The sequence below is a fragment of the Syngnathoides biaculeatus genome, chromosome 1 (genome assembly GCF_019802595.1).
Source record: "Syngnathoides biaculeatus isolate LvHL_M chromosome 1, ASM1980259v1, whole genome shotgun sequence".
NCBI classification, from domain to species: Eukaryota; Metazoa; Chordata; class Actinopteri; order Syngnathiformes; family Syngnathidae; genus Syngnathoides; species Syngnathoides biaculeatus.
In genome coordinates, this window is record NC_084640.1 from 2,027,511 (window position 1) to 2,045,762 (window position 18,252).

At 40.2% G+C, this 18,252-nt stretch overlaps 1 protein-coding gene across 8 annotated transcripts in view; it reads right to left on the minus strand.

Moving 5' to 3' along the window:
• rbms3 (RNA binding motif, single stranded interacting protein) overlaps positions 1 to 18,252 on the minus strand; it is a 345,032-nt gene that overhangs the window by 100,757 nt on the left and 226,023 nt on the right. For all 8 annotated transcript variants that reach the window (XM_061822004.1, XM_061821911.1, XM_061822083.1 and 5 more), the window contains 2 exons: positions 15,227 to 15,384; positions 5,882 to 5,961 (listed from right to left, as the gene is read on the minus strand). In XM_061822004.1, the coding sequence (XP_061677988.1) occupies positions 5,882 to 5,961; positions 15,227 to 15,384 (238 nt within the window). The remainder of the gene's footprint in view (positions 1 to 5,881; positions 5,962 to 15,226; positions 15,385 to 18,252) is intronic.

Below are 18,252 nucleotides of genomic sequence, written 5' to 3' on the forward strand. Positions count from 1 at the left end.
ACTTTTCTCAGTCCCTAATCGTCCATGTATTACCTGTGTGTATACATTCGCTGACAGAAGCCTTTTTATAAAGTCATGTGGTTAAAACGGGATGAACAAAAATCCCATCAAAAGCCTGGATCATAATCCAAGACAAATTTGGTTTCGCATGATGGCAATGTGTCAGACTACTGCCATAAAACCCTGCTGTGTCTCACTCAGAACACTTGCAAAACTACATGAAAAATTATGATAGTGTATTCTGACTTTCACAATTATTGGTCTTATCTTGTCAAATCAAGTTTTCAGGGAGGTGGAAATGTGTCCATGCTACCAGATACAACCGTTATCTCCATGGCAACAACAACACTAATGTAATTGTGGCAATGTTTTGTAATGGAAAAAAAACAAAACAAAAGAATTACAACAGCAACAAAAAAATTTGTGTGGTATGGCTCCTGGGTGCTCCGGAGAGGACAGTTGTGCTGTCCATTTTTCAAAGAGACTTTTTTACATACTTTTAATCACTCGCAAGCAGGCAAAAATTTAAGTTCTGAAACTAGGTAGTACTAGCACTTATGTTTGGAGAGATTTTTTGTCGAGTCATTATCTTTAAGTTTTAGTAAGCTTTGATTTCCGCGTGTGAATAAATGTTGACACAGGAAAAGGGACGCTGTAAGACGCAATCCTAGTGGTTGATAATAGGATCCTATGTGAAAGGGCTGTCAATATGTCACACTTGACAGAAGATCCCCCCCAAAAAAAAAAAAAAAAAACATGCTAAATTTTGGATTTTCGCACCGTAGGGCTGTCATAGCACCAAATCACTGGTTGTAGATTATGTTCCAATACATTTTGGAATTTTGAATTTTGTCGTAATACGTTGGATCAAATCTGGAACGTTAGCTGTGATAGCAAATCGGGCCAATAGTGGGGCTAAAATCTTGTAGACTGATGCAGGCAGAAAATTACAATGGTTTAAATGTATTTCAACAAGGAGTGACAAAATGACTAATTGCTGAAGCTGCTGTAATGACCATTCATTACATGCCATTCAGACCACCCAAGTGGAACAGTGACCAACAATGGTAGCCTACAGTCAGACACAAAAATGGATGTCTGGTCACACTTACCAAGCAGTGACTTCCCGCCAATATTTTACTGACTATTTATTGTTGCTCCCAATTTCAGTGATTTTTACCAAGCGATGATATTTGCCTCTAGGTAAAAATGAACATGGAGTTCTGACACCAGGTAGCCCAACTGGACATGCAGATGCTTTTTAGATAGCTCTTTGCGTTGGAGATGGTGCGTGAATATAGATGAGAAGGTAGTGTTTATGGGCAGTCATGCAAGTTTAAAGTGTAATTTTATATCATAAATGTGTGCCGTGGTACAGCAGCTGCTTTGTATGTTTGCCGTTTCAAACGCTAAATGGTGGGAAAAGCAGTCACATTATATCGTGCATTCCATTGGGGTAACTTGAGCATGACAGTATTTATGCTCATGCGGTTTGTGTGCTAGTGGAGAGAAGTGGTCATGGGTATCAAACAAGTTTATACATGTCCAAGCACGCATGTTCGTACTGTGCTTTGTGTGGTTGGGCCTTCCCAAGAGTTTCATCGGACCTGTCAAAAGACGATGGATGAACAAGCTGCCCTGTGTAGCAAGGAACTCTGGAGAAATTCCATTGCCATGACACACACCGACATTCTCCACACACAAATGTGTTCCAAAAAGGAACAACTCAAAAGTGCTAATTAAGAGAGCGAGCACAAACATCCTGAACCAACACGTAGACATAAACACTGCCCTTGAAAAAAAACTTTTGTCAGCTGCGGCGCGATTAGTCAGAGTTTTGGTGTCTGATCCACGGTAAATTGTCCACAGACAAGGAGACATGGCGAGTGGAAGATCTCCTCTGTCTAATATGGTTTAAATAGATATACAGCATATTAATAAAGACTTGGTCCAAGTTGCTGGTTTGGTGAGATATGACGTTACTGCTGTACACAAATGAAATTGAGGAATTAAATGAGGACTATAATCCTTTAATACACAACAGAAATTCAAAGTATATGCAAAAGCTACTTCTGCATTTGGTAAAAAAGGTCAATTCAATTTCTTCCAGAGTGGGTAAATGGAGGAAACCTAGAGCATGACAAGCACATGTAGGAACTTAAATCATTGACAATGTCTGTTTAACACAGTGACTTTCAAACTTTTTGGGGCGCTCCCCCTTTTGGCAGGTTAACTTGTGTGCCTTTCGCACAAAATAAAAAAAAAAAAAATCCAACCTGAATTGAAAGTATGGCATACAACTATTCGGTGTGTGCCGTTTTACAATATGATTCAATTAGTGAGGGGGACTGACCATTACATCCAATGGCACAATTCACATAGGAACTTATGCAGCCAGTCAACGGTGCACTGCCCACCACCGGTCTTTAGTTGAGCAACATAGAGTGAAGATGAGCTAGATACGCTGCTTATTATTATCCTCCATAATAATGGCGAAAGGAAAAATGGAAAAAAAGTAAATGCTGTTATTTTAAGATGTAATGACTGTCGGAGTACATGCAAATAGAAGAAAAAGTGGTGAAACTCAATGAAATTTTCTCTTTTTAGAAGAAAGGTCTGGTCTGAAAAATGTTGAGAAGCCAAAGTAGCAAGTGAGTTTTCGGAAGGAAACGTGGACAGAATGGAAGCTGGACTAACTCAAACGTCAAGTTCAGCACAAGCCATTTGAAAGCACAATTGTACGCAGATGTAAGTTGGGGAATCTGGATCGGTACTTTGTTGGGGTAGAGTGCCAAAGACAGAAAGAAAAGGAATTAGCTCAGACTGGGTAACAAATCGAAGCCAGAGCAAGTTAAAAATCTCAGGCAATATTCTCCTAGCTATCAACAAGAAAGCATGTCTGCTGTCTGTTCAAAAAAATCTAAATCACATGGAAAATTACCCGAGTGTACCTGAAAGCTGACGTACCAGAAAGATGACATAGCAAAAGTTATGCCTTTAACTTTTTCCATTCAATCAATCAAAAAGTGCAGGATGAGACAGTGTATAATGTTAAAATTCCCCCCTGGCACACCCTCATCAAGGAGAAAAGCACAGACAATACACTGCACAAAAAGCAATATCTGTATTTTCTTTACAGGGAGCAAAATAATGTTCACTATAAAACTGCTTGGGAGCATCATTCAGCTGTCAGCATGCACTGCAAAAGATATTGTGAAAGCAGTAATTCAGTTTTACACCAAGAAAAACAGAATAGGATATAATTGTGAATAAAAAAAAAATACAGAAATTTGGAAGCGGGGTTTCAAATGTATAGTTTATAGTTGGCTTGATTTTGTGAGGAATGTATTTTTCTGTAGCATTAAAAGAGTTGACATTTTTATTAACTTGAGTTTGCAATAAATCAATATATAAAATTGTTCTTAATTACAGTGTTTTGCTGGGAGTGTAAAGGCTGTAATCTGATACTTTTAATAAACAACGTAACTTCAATGGATGACACTGACCTGCTCACAGTGCACACATCTTGATGTTGCTCACAGTGGTCAAAGGAACCACTCAGGGGCTTATTGTGTTTGCTCAGACATGAAAAATTATAGAAAAATGGTGTTCGCACTGAAAACCACTGGTTTAGCACAAAATGCGACTACAAAGCCACCAACGATGACAACAGGCAGCATTTAGGCTTTCATGTTTGCGTATATCACAATTATCAACAAATAATATACATGTGCATAGGTTTTGTTTTAAAAAAAATTCTATAAAGAAAACATTTTAGCAGGTTTGGATTAAACTATGTCATTAAATCTTAGTGATGCTTGTGGCTGAGAATAATGTCATTCATCTAGGTCATTTCATTCCCAGGATATCAAATCGTTTGCAACTGGACACTTCTGTTTGTCTTTTCGCCTCTCAACCAAGCAAGCTTCATCAGTTCATGCAACTAGGCTTCAAACACACTAGCAAAGTTTAGTTACGCTCGTTGGCGACCATACAACGGACGTATGCTAACCTTTCCATGTTTGGTCATGTGACGGTCCACACATTGGATGACATGCATTGAGTATAACCAATCGACAAACTCTGTGATTTTAAAATGAATTGGAAAAATTCCCAATTACAAAGTGACCTGTTGATCAACACACCTGTTGTTTTGAGAGCTTTATGAGTGAGTCTCCAAAGTCATTCACCACAATAAAATAGCAATGTAGGCACGTGTAGAAGGCACCATGCTGCCTCTCACTGGTTAGTCATGGTTTGGGGGAGGAGACTCACAAAGTATGTGGTATGCTTTGTTGGTCAACTCCACACACATGGCAATTTGTTCCTTGTCATGTGTGTCCCATTTCACATTTTAAATATTGTTTAAGATGATCAAAACCATTATGTTTGTAAAAATTCCGCTGAGGAGTCTTAAAGCTTTGAATGCAAGTTCGGTTAGGTCATTGAAATTATATAGTGATGATTTTTTTTTCTTTTATCATATTTTGTCTTCCCTTAAAAGTGCTGCAAAATATCAAATAAGTAAAATCATCCCTTGATACAATGGAGTTATCACACAAATTGGGTGGTGTCTCATGTTACATGATGTGAAGATTTGTGGGTAAACTTTAGGGCATTTAGGGCATGAGGTGAATTCCAAATTGTGTAACCTTAGACATTCCACTTGTATTACTTTCTTAACCCTTCAGAAAACTGTAGCCTCAAATAAAAACAAACCAATCTCACTAGTTCTAATTGCTTTCTTAAGTCAAGGCAGGCAATCCCTCTGCTTAGTATACATCTGAACTGTCCATTAACAGTCATAAAATCTGAGCAGATGACAGTTAGACCCTAAAAGGTGAAGGTCGGTCTGATATTCCAAGCTTTAGAGGTTTCCTATTATGGCTCTACTTCACTGTAACTCCTCACCTTGCCTTTAATAGCTACTGGCTATGCAGTGGCTGAGCATTTCAGAAATCCAGACTGTCTGAGATGATACCGGAAAAGTGGAAAGCAATATATGGGTATGTTTTGGTGCATCTAGGTGGAGGTGTGAGTATTGTTAATGAAATTGCCCCAGGGTGAAGGACAGCTCCTTGTGAGGCCTTGCTTGGCTGGCACATCCTGCTGGGATGCACAAGCGGCTTCGAGCTCAGCAGTAGCTGGCATGAAAAGTGCTTAAGTGGCACTTTCTATCCCTTCATTGAGGCCTTGCCCTCTGGTTCTTTCTTTGCTACCTTTCGTCTACCTATTTTTTACCACCTTACTTGTCCATCCTCTCCATTCCTCTGTCATTTTGTGTTTCCAGCATCCTGAGTAGTAATGATGACTTTGAACAGAGAAGACAACTTGCTGTGCAGAGAAAACACACACACACACACACACACACACACACACACACACACACACACACACACACCACACACACACACACACACACACACGCACGCACGCACACACACAAACACATACACACAAAGTGCTAGGTATATTTGAGCTTTCAACCTTTCTTTTTCCTCCTGACTGCTCTCCCCTTGCTCAGCTTGAGAGAGGACATGGCAATGGTGAGCAGGGGAGGAAAGAGAAGCGAGTGCAAGCTCTTAGGAAGATTGCAAAGAACATTACAAAGGCATGAGGGTGAATATTAAGTGTTTTTTTTTTCTTTCTCTCGCTCTTCCAGAGAAGTTCTAGTCTGCAGATGTAGCAAGACCAAAGATGGAGAGAAATTGCAATAGATAAAGGGAATGAGATGAGAAAAAAATCAGTTATTTAGCCACACAGCTAATGATAGCAGTCAAAGCCAACAACACACAGAATCTAGAACATTGTCCAGCAGACCTGACAGGAGCAATCATCATAAGACAATTAGAAAGACCGTTGGTCAGGTAAAAAGCCTCACTTGGGATTCCTGGTGGTGTCTTCAGGTATTTTCCATTGAAATGCTGGATCACTACTTCACATTTCTCTGTTGACTCCATCCTGCAACAAAAAAAGGACACATTACAAGTGGTTTAGATAATTAATCAGTTTTTTTCATCAAACATCCTTATACTCAAACACAAAATGTTGAGAATCTGCAAAAGTTGAATCAAAACAACCACAGTGTTCTTGTTTGTTGACATTTCACTTTTTAATCCAAAAGGCTTCTTCGTTTTGAAATTTTCCATTTAGAGTCCTTCTATTTATGTCGCACACTGAAAAGTTAGAACCAAAGAAGCTTCTTGGATTAAATGTGAAACATCTTTGACAAAAAAGATCACTAGCCTGGATTCAGCTGTTGCGGAGCACCATGATGTTGATGACTGAGAATGTACACAGACATAAAAGTACAGAAAATGGAGAACCATAACATGAGGGCAACATGGCGGGGCATATGTTTAGTGCGTCTTCCTCACAACCAAGGTTGCGGCATTGAATCTTGGGCCTGTCCGTGGGGAGGTTGGATGTTTTATGGGGTTTTGCAGGGGACGGGTCTGTTAGCTTAATTCACTCAATATTGTTCATTGGTTTGAAATGTCGTTTGTCTAGATTTGCTCTTTTATTGGATGAGTTTTCATATAAAGCAGCGCTCACGGATGCAACATTTTATGGGTCTCCCTATCAGTGCTTCTTTTCCCAGATCGTCTTTGCTTTTTTGGGCACTTTGTTACGTACGCCTCTGTGGTACACTGCTACACCCACCGGTAACTTTTGGACATCGGATATTGAAACACAAAACAGCAGTCTCGTGAGACTTTCAGCAGAAACAACATACCAGATGAGCTAGTGATACCGCTGAACTCACCATGGATTGTTGTTGGACTGTTGAAGTGGTGCAGGAGGAGGAGTGAGGGGAAGCAGAAGCGGGGCCGTCGGTTCGGCCTTCTGCTAAGGCTAAAGAACAACCCACATACACCACCTCTTCCAAGCCAGTACCTCACCAATGACAACGCCAAATCCATTATCAACAAAATGCACGAGCTGGAATTACAACTTGCGGATAATTGGTGTGTTCATGACTGCTGCGTCTTTATTATCACAGAGATCTGTCTTCACCCGAACATTCCTGATGCTAGCATACACCTGGCAGGCTACACCCTGCACCGCTACGATCGGGTTGAAAACTGAACAAAGTTGAGGTAGGGGCCGTGTGTGTACGTACATGACAAGTGGTGCAACAACACCAATTTTGAGACACTGTTCACTCGACACTGAGTACATGTCCGTAGAATGCCAGCTCTTTTACATCCCCAGGAAGCTAACTGTAGCCATAATAACAGCTGCTTACAGTCCACCGAATGCCAATACTCTCTCCTGCTGAACATCATCAATGAACAGCAGCGGGCCCACCCCGAAGGCCTTCACATTATAGCCATTAACTTTAATAGGACCAATCTGAAGATTGTACTTCTGAAATTCCACCAGCATGTTGAATGTCCAACAAGAAGTGAAAACAGTTCAGACCACGTGTACACCAACACTAAGCAGAGCTACAGAACCACAGCTCCCCCAGCATTGGTGAGTCAGACCACATTTCCTTGCTGCTCATCCCTTCGTATGACCCCCCTCAGACGCAGATCTAGTCCTACTACAAAGATTGTAACAACCTGGTCAGAGACTGCACTCAATGAACTTCAAGACTGCTGTCAACAAATAGACAAACCTTTTTGTACACCAAGACCTGGACAGATACAAAGGGATTGTACTGGACGATACCAAGTTCTGTATGGAAACTGTGTGTGTGAAGAAAAGCATCAGGATTTTTCCAAACCAGAAACACTGAATAACCAGAAAGGTCAGTTCACTCCTCAGGGCCCATGACACTGCCTTCAGGTTAGGTGAGGGTGGTCTTTACAGCACAGCTCAAGCTGAACTGAAAAACGGTATCAAAAACACCAGAAAGAGGAGGCTTAAGTCCCATCTTGTCGGCAAAAGACTTTGGTAGGTATGGCAATGTTTCCAGAGCTTTACAAACTACAAAGGCCGTGATGTAACACCAGGAGATACAAGCAAGTCATCGGCAGAGGAGCTTCTTTACTCGGTTGGAATCATCCTGATGACACTCAGCTGCTCCAGTGCTGTGCCACCCCCCCAATAGGCTCCAGTAACTCTACACTTACTGCACATGGGGCAAGGTGTGAGGCCTGTGCTCCTGGCCATGGAACTCGAGGAAGTATCTTCTGCAAGATCTTCAACCTCTCACTGACTCAAGCAGTCATCACCACTTATTTAAAATCTACAATAATAATTCCTATTCTCCAAAATAAATCCTTAACTCGCCTCAATGACTATTGGCCTGTTACCCTTCCAACTGTTATTATGAAGTGATTTGAGAGGCTGGTTCTCAAGTACATCAAAGACTGCCTACCCTCCGAACTTCAACTCCCACCGGTTCACATAGCAGGCTAATAAACAGAGGACGCCATTGGGATAGCTTTGCATGCTGTGTTGAGTCACCTGAAACAACTGCAGAGCTGAGCCAGGATGCTCTTTGTGGATGATAGCTCACCTTTGACACATTCATTTCAGACATCCTTATGATTAAATTGGAGATACTAGGCCTTACTCGTCTCACATGTACCTGGATCAAGGAATTTTTAACCAACAGACCCCAGTCTGACAATCGGCTCCTACTTTTCTTCCATCTGTACACTGAGGACTGCCTCACCACAGGGCTGTGTGCTGAGCACACTCCTGGACTGTCTCTACACCTTCTACTCCAGCCCAGTCCACAAAAATTACATGATCATCAAATTCGCTGACAACACAACAGTGGTCGGGGTGACGAGGGAACCTACAGAAATGTGGTCCAGAAGCTCACAACATAGTGCTTAGACAACAATCTGGCACTGAACACACACACACACACCACACACACACACACACACACACACAAAATATCATCGTGAACCTCAAGGGCATCACATTTGAACTGGCTTCGCTCTTCATCAATGGCGAGTCTCTGGAGAGATTCCACACATTCAGTTTCCAAGGAGTCGTGATTTTTGAGGACCTACACTGGGCAGACAACATCTTGGCGGTCATCAAGATGGTTCAACAGCGTCTCCACTTCCCGAGTCCTAAGGAAAAACAACCTGAACACAACATTGCAGCTGGCAGACAGAGCAGCTGGAGGTTGACAGAGCAAGGCTTCAGAGGACAATCAAAGCTTCACAGAAGATCCTTGGCTGCCCTCTCCCCTCTGTTGCAGACATTTACTCCTCTCTGTGCTTCTGCAGCCCTCTGAACATTATTAAGGAAACTACACACCCCGGTTATTAACTGTTTGAGCACCTGCTATCTGGAAGGCGGTAAAGATGTGCAAAAGCAAGGACCAACAGACAGTAAATGATTTTTCTGAGAGCCATTACCACCCTGAACTCTCCTCTTTCCTCTAGCTGTTCTATTAACGCAAAGGCATGGTGATTTCAACATCTTGAGCAATACTTGATGCATTCCGTTTTACACATGTACTTTTATTTATATTTACCTTGCTTTTATGTATGCACTGGCATGGGAGATGCTCTCCAACTTCTTTGTACAGTTTCATATAATGACGAGAAAAAAAACCATTCATTTTAAAACCAATAGGGCCATTCATAGGTGAATGAAAATGACATAATCAGTACCCACCTACCCACTTTTGATTACGTGCATGCTACAAGAGCTCAGACAAGGCCAGGCCAAATTCTCTTGCACACTCTACATTATGGTCCCCATCTTTTCCAGCTCCTTTCCTCGGGTGGGCACTATTGAACAATGCACATTAAAATTAGGCAAATATTCAAATAGCTTCTTCGCTTGTCATTAACTTCTTAATCAGTCGATTTATAATTCCACTGTGACAATTTGCCTTTTTCTGCTAATTTTGTACACCTCTAGTTTGACATTATTGCTGTATCTTTCTCACTCAGCATTTGTCAACTGTTGTTGATCATGGTTGGTTTACACAATTTTCATTGTATTAGCATTACATGTTAGCACATTACTGGCCCACTTATATTGCTATTCATCCCTATCTTTTTATTGTCCTACATGAATGCTTTGTTGTAGCGGCCTGTTTACTGTTGTACCATAGTGGCTCTAACTACCAGACAAAGTTCCCGTGTGTTTTCAACATATTGTGCCAATAAAGATGATTATGTTTCTGATTAAACTTTACAATTGTCAAGGGAGTGGCTGAGCAAAGCAATAAGAACAATTACTTCTTACTGCTACTTTAGTTATTCCCTCCAGAAAAAATTACATCCAAGCAGTTCATCTAAAATAATCCGAGAGATTAGTGAGATTAGAACCAATCCAGTTTGATTAACCAAGTGAAAGGTTCATAGAGAAACTCAAGGTTTAATCAGGGAATTATTTTTTTTTTTTAAGATTTACCCTGCCCCCCCAAAAAAAGTCTCCAAATGCAAGTAGGAGAGAGACATTCATGCTAATATACTTTTGCAAAATACATTGCTTTGTAAATTCTCGTGCTTTATTCGCTCTCACCACTGAGAATACTCTTATCATTCTGTCAGCCACCCACTTCTCTGTCCTCTTGGTCTCATATCTCCACCGTCATCCCTCTTTCTTTCTTTTTAACAGAGCTTCTTTATCACCCTCTCTGTCCCATCCATCTTACTCCCAGCCCATCTGAACTTCTTGCTTCTGACGGCTCTCTCATTCCTCCCTGTCTTTCAACCTTGCTTACTTCCTCCATCTTTTACCACGTTTCTTGCCCTCCTTTCTTTGCCTCACCGCTCATCATTTTGTTTCTCTGCTCTAGCGTTTCTATATCACCAACCTCCTTTTCATCCCTCTACTTTTATAAATATGTCATTGTTCACCCGTCTTAGCATCATGTACCTTTCACATATTCACTATCACTCAATTTCACTCCATTCTAAGGACACTTAACCAGCTAGGGTAACCTCAAATGATCCTCTAAATGCTCTCATTGGGCTGAATTCACAAGCAATGCCTATGCAAGGATTTGTGCTTAAATTGTGAGTATTCCTGTTTGACATGCAAAACTGTGATTCATCAATATGTTCATGTGTCAGTCTGTACAACCTCTGCAAATAAATTTAGAACCTCCCCAGACCATGTGTATATAAGTAATAAAAAAATCTGCTTTTGAAAGAAAACCCAAAACAAAACATCTTTTACCCAAGATCCACAAAGTATAGGTAGTATAGACATTCATAAAACAATAATGGTAATTTTAACAATAACAACCTAACTTCAGACATTTGGTTATGAGCTGTCTGATGTCCAGAATAACAATAAAAACAACACTTCACATGACTTATAGCCTCATTCCATTCAACTGTGTATATGTGTGTCTTGTCTATACTATATGTGCAGTATGTGTTTATCTGTTGCTGTATGTGTTTTGGAAGAGGTCACAATACGAGAAGCTTGAGTGAATTCTTGCTTTCGATTGTGCATCCGGAAAAGTCAAACTGCTCGCATTAAACCAAGGCTTTTGTATCGATTGACCACACATAAAAGCTAAAAATCTCCCAAAATATTTATTTCCGAAATTTACAGTTGACAAACAGTCTTCAAAAAGATCAGAGGCACAAATTGTACGTCGCCGCTGGCTGGCTTAAACGCTGAGTGGCATGGCTGATATATTTTCTGTCGCTTCCAATGCTAATTTCATGAATTTTACCAACTACGAATGCTTCTTTGCTGTGCTATATTTATCCCTTACTATGTATTTTAATAATTGGTGTAGTTATTTGTTGATTCTTTGCTTTTTATCTTTTATCTTCAGCAATGTTTGACATCATTATTATGTTATTTTCTGTTCAAGCTTTCTGTTGATACAACCCTTTTGAAAATTGGAAAATGGTTAAGAATGTGTCAAACAGATGACCTTTTTATCGTGAAATAGGGGCATGGCTTATGGAGATTGAAGTGCTGCGTACACGGGCCATCATTTAGAATTAATTAGAATTCATTAACATGCACTGTGGTACAAAGAAAATTGGGGTGTCATGAATTGAGAGGCCATCAATACCTACACTAACTTCAACTTGCTGACCCACAGAGACCCGGATAGAAAGCTTTTAATGTGGCTAAAATCACCCTATCCTTTATAGTCGATTGCAAAGGAGTGATTTTGGAGGTGCAAAATGTCAAAAATGGTGTGATGCAGAACATAACAAAAGATTTGATCCTTGACCCAACTGATAAGCTTGCAGATCTCCATCTTCCTATAAAGATGCAGGAGCAATGGGTCACGCTGAATCCTATCCGAACACTCCATGCTAGATAAGCTCACCGTCTCCTCAAGTGGATGATCCGCAAATGACTGTGCACTCCGTTGTTTTCCTGATGGTATGACTGCAATCCACCAGAGTATAAATGCTGCGCTTGCGTGACTTACCAATCTTATCCTACAACTAATTTATTCTAAAGACGACAACATAGTAGATGGCAAAAGGTAAAATAGCAATTATGTAATTAGCTCTACATCGATACCTTGAGATACAACCACTTTGGCCAACGGGAAGCATAACTGTACAGTATACTACAGTCATGCAGACAAACAAAAAAGATTGAACTTCTATTTTGCAAGTTGCTGTAATATTAGTAATTTTGGTAGGGGATGAGGAGTACTAAGTATGGTTATATTATCTGTCTACATGCTTTGTTCTACCACATGCAATCAAATATCCAAATCTAAAACTGTGACTATCTACTGTTTGCCTAGCAAAGGTATTTTCCATTGATTGTTTGCATTAATCTGGCAGACTTCACAGCAGAGTTGTGTTTTTGTAATAACAAACTTCAACTAGGACTGGCACTAACCAGCTTGAAACATCCTTTTGATTAAATGTTCACTGTTAAACTCCTGTTTATTGTTACGTAAGATAAAGTGAGTTTACTGCCAACATAGACTGCTTGTTAACAAATTTGGACTTGCAAGTCAAATTGAAAATGTGTCTGAGTCGGGTCATTTGGCTCTAACAGTAAAACATGACTCCAAAATCTGTGCAACTGAAGAAGCCAAAATTTCCCGAAATAGCCTTCCAGCACATTAAACATTAAAAATAAAAGAATTGAAATAAATAAATCAAAAAATTTAGATAATATTCATTATCTATGGTGGTTGGAACTTGCTTTAGGTAATTACAAAGATTAGCTCTATTCTTTACAGTGTTGCAATTCTTCATTCAAATTGAAAAATAATTAGGAACTAATAAAACATTTTTTTGTGTGTTGAAATAGATCAATACATTCAAATCATTTTAAACCATCAATCTATCCATTTTTGACACAGGTGCAGTTTATCCTAGCTGCCTTTGGGCGAGCTGCCGGGTACAACCTGTTCTCGTGTCCAGTTAATCAAAGGGGATCAAATCCTCACACAAAGCACACAGAGTACTTGTACATACCACAGCAACAACAATGGCTGGTTGCCTGTTGATACTATAATATGAGCACTGCATCAGCATATTGTAATCTCAGAAGTTTGTGTAGTACTATGTCGAGTTTAAATGTAGCAGACACAGACTACAGTAGCAGTGTTAGAGTCATGAATAGGTCATGATTGAGGCTTATATCCTCTCGTTTGTATCAATTCTTTCACCTAGAATGGAAATGTTAGTATTGAACCGTATGTGTTGCTCGTGTCTGGAGACATTTTTCTACAGCATTGATTTATGTGGTTGAGTTTTTCCATTTTATAAAAATAAATTCTCTCTCATATCGCTGGGTGGGATGTGTTCACTGCCCATGAAAATCTGTCTGAATCCATCACTTTTCTCCACAATTTTCAGTGATTTTCTCACTGGTGATTTGCAGAGTCTTCCCATTCCCAATCATTATTTTATTCATGGTATTGTAGGACCCCTCTGGCCAGTCATTTTCTGCCTCCTCCTACGTAGCAACTTCTCTTTTCCAGCAGAAAAGCAAGCAGGTAGACAGAAAACAGGTGGGTAGATTTGGAGTCAATAAGGCCGACAGGTGGTTTTGTTTCACGGGGAAACTAATTGCTTAGCCAGACTGTGTGGCGGCCGCTAAGGATGTTGAGCTACCGGCCGCTGGCTAAGCAAGCCTGGCTGCCCGTGAGGCAGGCACCCGGTTCTCTGTGTGCTGCTGGTTAATGGCATCAAGTGCTGCTGTCTGCAATGATTAGTGCTCAGGCTGGAGTAATGGGCTCTGATAACGGTAATGGATCAGCCCACAAACACTTAGCTCAGTTTACTCTCTAATGCCCCCCGTGGTCCAACCTCCAGCAGCTGTCTGTTGACACAGGTAACACAGATTTGCAAATGTATGTAGAGCTAAACCTCTAAAGTTGAATGCTCCCAAGTTTGTGCAATTGGGAGCAAAAAGATTTGGGGGAAAAATATGACACTCTATGAGATGTCAGCATAACCTCCGAGCATAGGTGAGTTCAGGATATATCAAAAAGATATTTAGGAATTAGATCGTAAAATTTGCCAACAGATGTTCCTCAGCAACAGCACAGTATCAATTGTGGGTATTCCAATAATTGTAAAAAATCACTGCAACATTGTTAGTAATTTAGCTTATAGTAGGCCATAGCACACATCTGTCTACTTACATATCAGACACAATATTATATTGGATTTTTATCCACCTATAATAGAGGCCTGAACCACCACATAGGAGAAATCTGCATATATAGTATGTGTGTGTGTGTGTGTGTGTGTGTGTATATATATATATATATATATATATATATATATATATATTAGTATGTATTATTCATGTACAAAGGCCATGTAGCTCAGTTAGGCTCTGTTGTTAGAGCACTGGTTTGTTTTTTTTCTGTCTACTATAGTGCAAGCCTGGATGGAATGGAAGGAAAGCTCAACCAAAGCATGTGAAAAAAAATGTCTGCATGATAGCCAGTCACTGAGGTCTTGTGCATGCAATTAATGACAATGGCAGAGGGGTTACTGTAGATTCACAAGTCAAAATGAAAAAGTAGAAAAGGTAATATAATATTTAGGGATGAGGCCCTGCAATAATACAATAGGAACATTTATTATCTGAATCCTTGGATGTGGACTCTATCTTTTTGAGTGATAAAATACAAGCCTGATCATTTTTTTGGACAATTTAAGATGATGTGGGATTTTATACTGATTTGGGTAGTCCAAAACAAAAATAATATGTGTCTTAAGTATAAGGATAAGCGTTCATTAACAATTCAATTGCAAGTGGCATCAGTATAAACAAGTTAAAAAAAACAACTTGTATGAAGAATTCAGTTAAACAAAACATTGTTGCAGCACACCTGGCAAAGCCAACACCCCTGCTGACTCCGTTGGCATCCCTCAGTATCCTGGTGGAGATGACGTGACCCAGAGGTTTCAACATGTTCTCCAGCTCTTGCTCGTCCATTGAGATGGGCAGGTTTGAGATGTACAGGTTGGTAGGATCCTGTTCCTGTTGCTGCAGGGCCAGAGTGTAAAACACCAGGCACAAACGAGAATGGAGAGAAGAAGGTGTAAGAACGAATGCATTACAATCAAGTGTAGAAAACTTGAAATACACATTGTCTCTTTGTCAAGAGCTACCCATAGAGTGTAGTAAAGCTGTCAACTATGCTTGTTGAACTCACACATTTGGCAAAAGAAACACATTCATCTATCTACAAAGTAAAGTATGTGAAACGTTCCAAAGGCAGGCTTCATGAAGAAGTGAAATTGTAGGCCTACAGTATATTCGCGATGCGCTGCTGGGTAATAGTAAGAAATTATTCACCGATTCAACACCTGTGCTATTCCCATTGTTGAGAAGTTTAATTTGATTTGATGATCAGCAAAGTCATAAGTCAGGCCAAGATAAATGGGCTGTTTTAGTCCCAATCTTCCCCTATCCAGGACAACAAACGTCAGACTAATGTAGGTCTTATAAGGTTATCCTGTGGTCTGGGTTGTGTCTGGATAAAAGGGTCCGAAACAGGTCAGGGATGACAATTTCAAATATTGAACATGTTCAATAGTCACGGACAAAAAAGATGACTATTCTCGTAATTATTTGTAAAATGTGACATGGTATTGAATGTGTGGGGTCTGTAACAGATAATATTTAAAGATCTGAAAAAGCCCAATGTGTGTACCAGGCAGAAGCAGCAGCCAATTGAAATAATGTAAACCTTACCATTATCATTACATAAACATTTTGCCTCGCATACCAGAGGTATTTCTTTCCAGTGACACTTTTTGTCCAACTAAAACTCATAGCTCAGTCCGCATGACCTCCTTTGCGCTGAATGTGACTTGGAACACTTTAATTATCACCTTCCTACACACCTGATTGTACAGTCATGTGCTATCTTACCATGCACTGTTAACGCAATCAATGGACAGTCTCAAAGTCTCCAATGTCAATCATAGCCGCACCGCTGATATGGTGAGTGTGTGCATAGTAACATGATGATCTGCTGCTCTCCCAGATCCAGATTATGACTAAGTCCCTTTTTAGTTTTTAATGTAGTAAAAAAAATACTGTAAAAACTAAATACAGTACGTTTAAAAAGACTTAAAGTGGCACTAAGCACCTAGCGTGTTTTGTTTCTAAATACATTGGATACAGTATGTTTTAAGATAAGTCGTGAAAACATACGCAAAGACAACAATATACTGCTGTATTGTTGAGATATAACAAGCACCTTTTCCACCGTTTGAATTTTCCCGATTTTGTAATGTCACAAGGTTACAGAATATACTTTCGAAAGTGAGTTCCATTCTCCGGTGTATAACCATAAAGTTTCTTCGATTCGTTGGCTTTGCTGCTCAGTTCTGAGTTAACCGTGCTTATTTTCCATAACAAAGCTCATATTGCACACCAGTGAGTAGCTAGCGAGCTAACGATGGCCACACCTTGAAAATATTTCTTTGCTCTAAGAGCTCTACAACATTGTTTAAGCACCAAAAATGTATTGGATTGACTGTCAAGACACACACAAATGGCGAGCTTGAACATCAACACTGCCACCTACGTAACTGCAGTGCACCTTCTACAAAGGACAGATTTGTCAACATTTCACCAAAGACAACATGGCTCTGTAACTTGATATTGGTGAATGGGGGAGTGCTGACTGTCTAACTGCCTGGGCTTCCTCCAACAGTCCAGGCGCTGCGTGCAGGTGTGACATTGTCAGCGAGTTGACTTGTGTGCTTATTTTTATGATTATAGTCCACAATATCCATTCAATTTTGAAGTTCAGCTGTATAAGCAAACACTCCTCAGTATATTTGATTCCTTTTGGCGTATCTCTTCAACACACCCAACTGTCTGAAAGCTGAGAGGTGGCCTGAATTATTCAGGTTTTGAAGCTTGATTTTAAATACTTCATTCTATGTCATGCAAACCTGGCAAGCTCGTTATCGCTCTTCTCTGTAGGGTGTGAAATTTACATGAAGTTTTTTTGGATGGCACTTTTAGTTCTTAGTTTTCATTACTGATTATTTCCTTCATTGTAAGGTTTAAAACTTGAGACAAAGATGTGTTGGGTCGCTATTGTAAATGTGTTTTTAATTGCAGTGCCCTGAGGTTTCTGCTAGTTAGGTAAAACTGCACAGCTGGTTGAGGCTTGACCCCGAGGTAAGAGAGGGCTCAGCGAGACCAACTGTCAAACATCTGGGACCTGCAGTTCAGCCAGACAAGTCAATCAGTGACCAAGACAAATGTCAAAGACAGTCAAACTGGCTTTGAACCGAAAAAAAAGTGAACTTTCTCTGAACACAATTAGTTACAACTTCTTCAGATGATAAAAAGTCAAATATATTCCAAATCTAATCCAAGGGAGTTTTGAAAAGAAGATCATCCATCCATCAATTTTCGGAGCCACTTATCCTCGCAAGGGTCACGGGGGTGCTGGGGCCTGTTCCACCTATCATCAGGCAGGGGACAGGGTACACCCTGAACTGGTTTCGAGCCAATAAGCACAGAGAAAGAAATGTTTCGCACTCACAATTACACTTGAGGGCAATTTAGAGTCAGCAGTTATTGTTGTTTGTTGTGGGAAGAAACCAGAGTGCACTGAGAAAACCTACGCAGCGACTGGAAGAACATGTAAGGTCCACTCAGTTGGGGCTGGGATTTGAACCCCGGTCCTCAGAACTGTGATGCCAACGCTCAAACCAGTCAGGCAACCATGCCGCCAAGGAAGATCATGTGATCTGAAACTGTGATCACCTCACGAGGTATATTTTATGCATCCTAAAGAGGCAAAGTAACCACGATGTATAAAACATTAATCTGACTATAAAATGGTGTGGAAAAGGGCAATTATGAAGTTTTAAGAGTAGATTT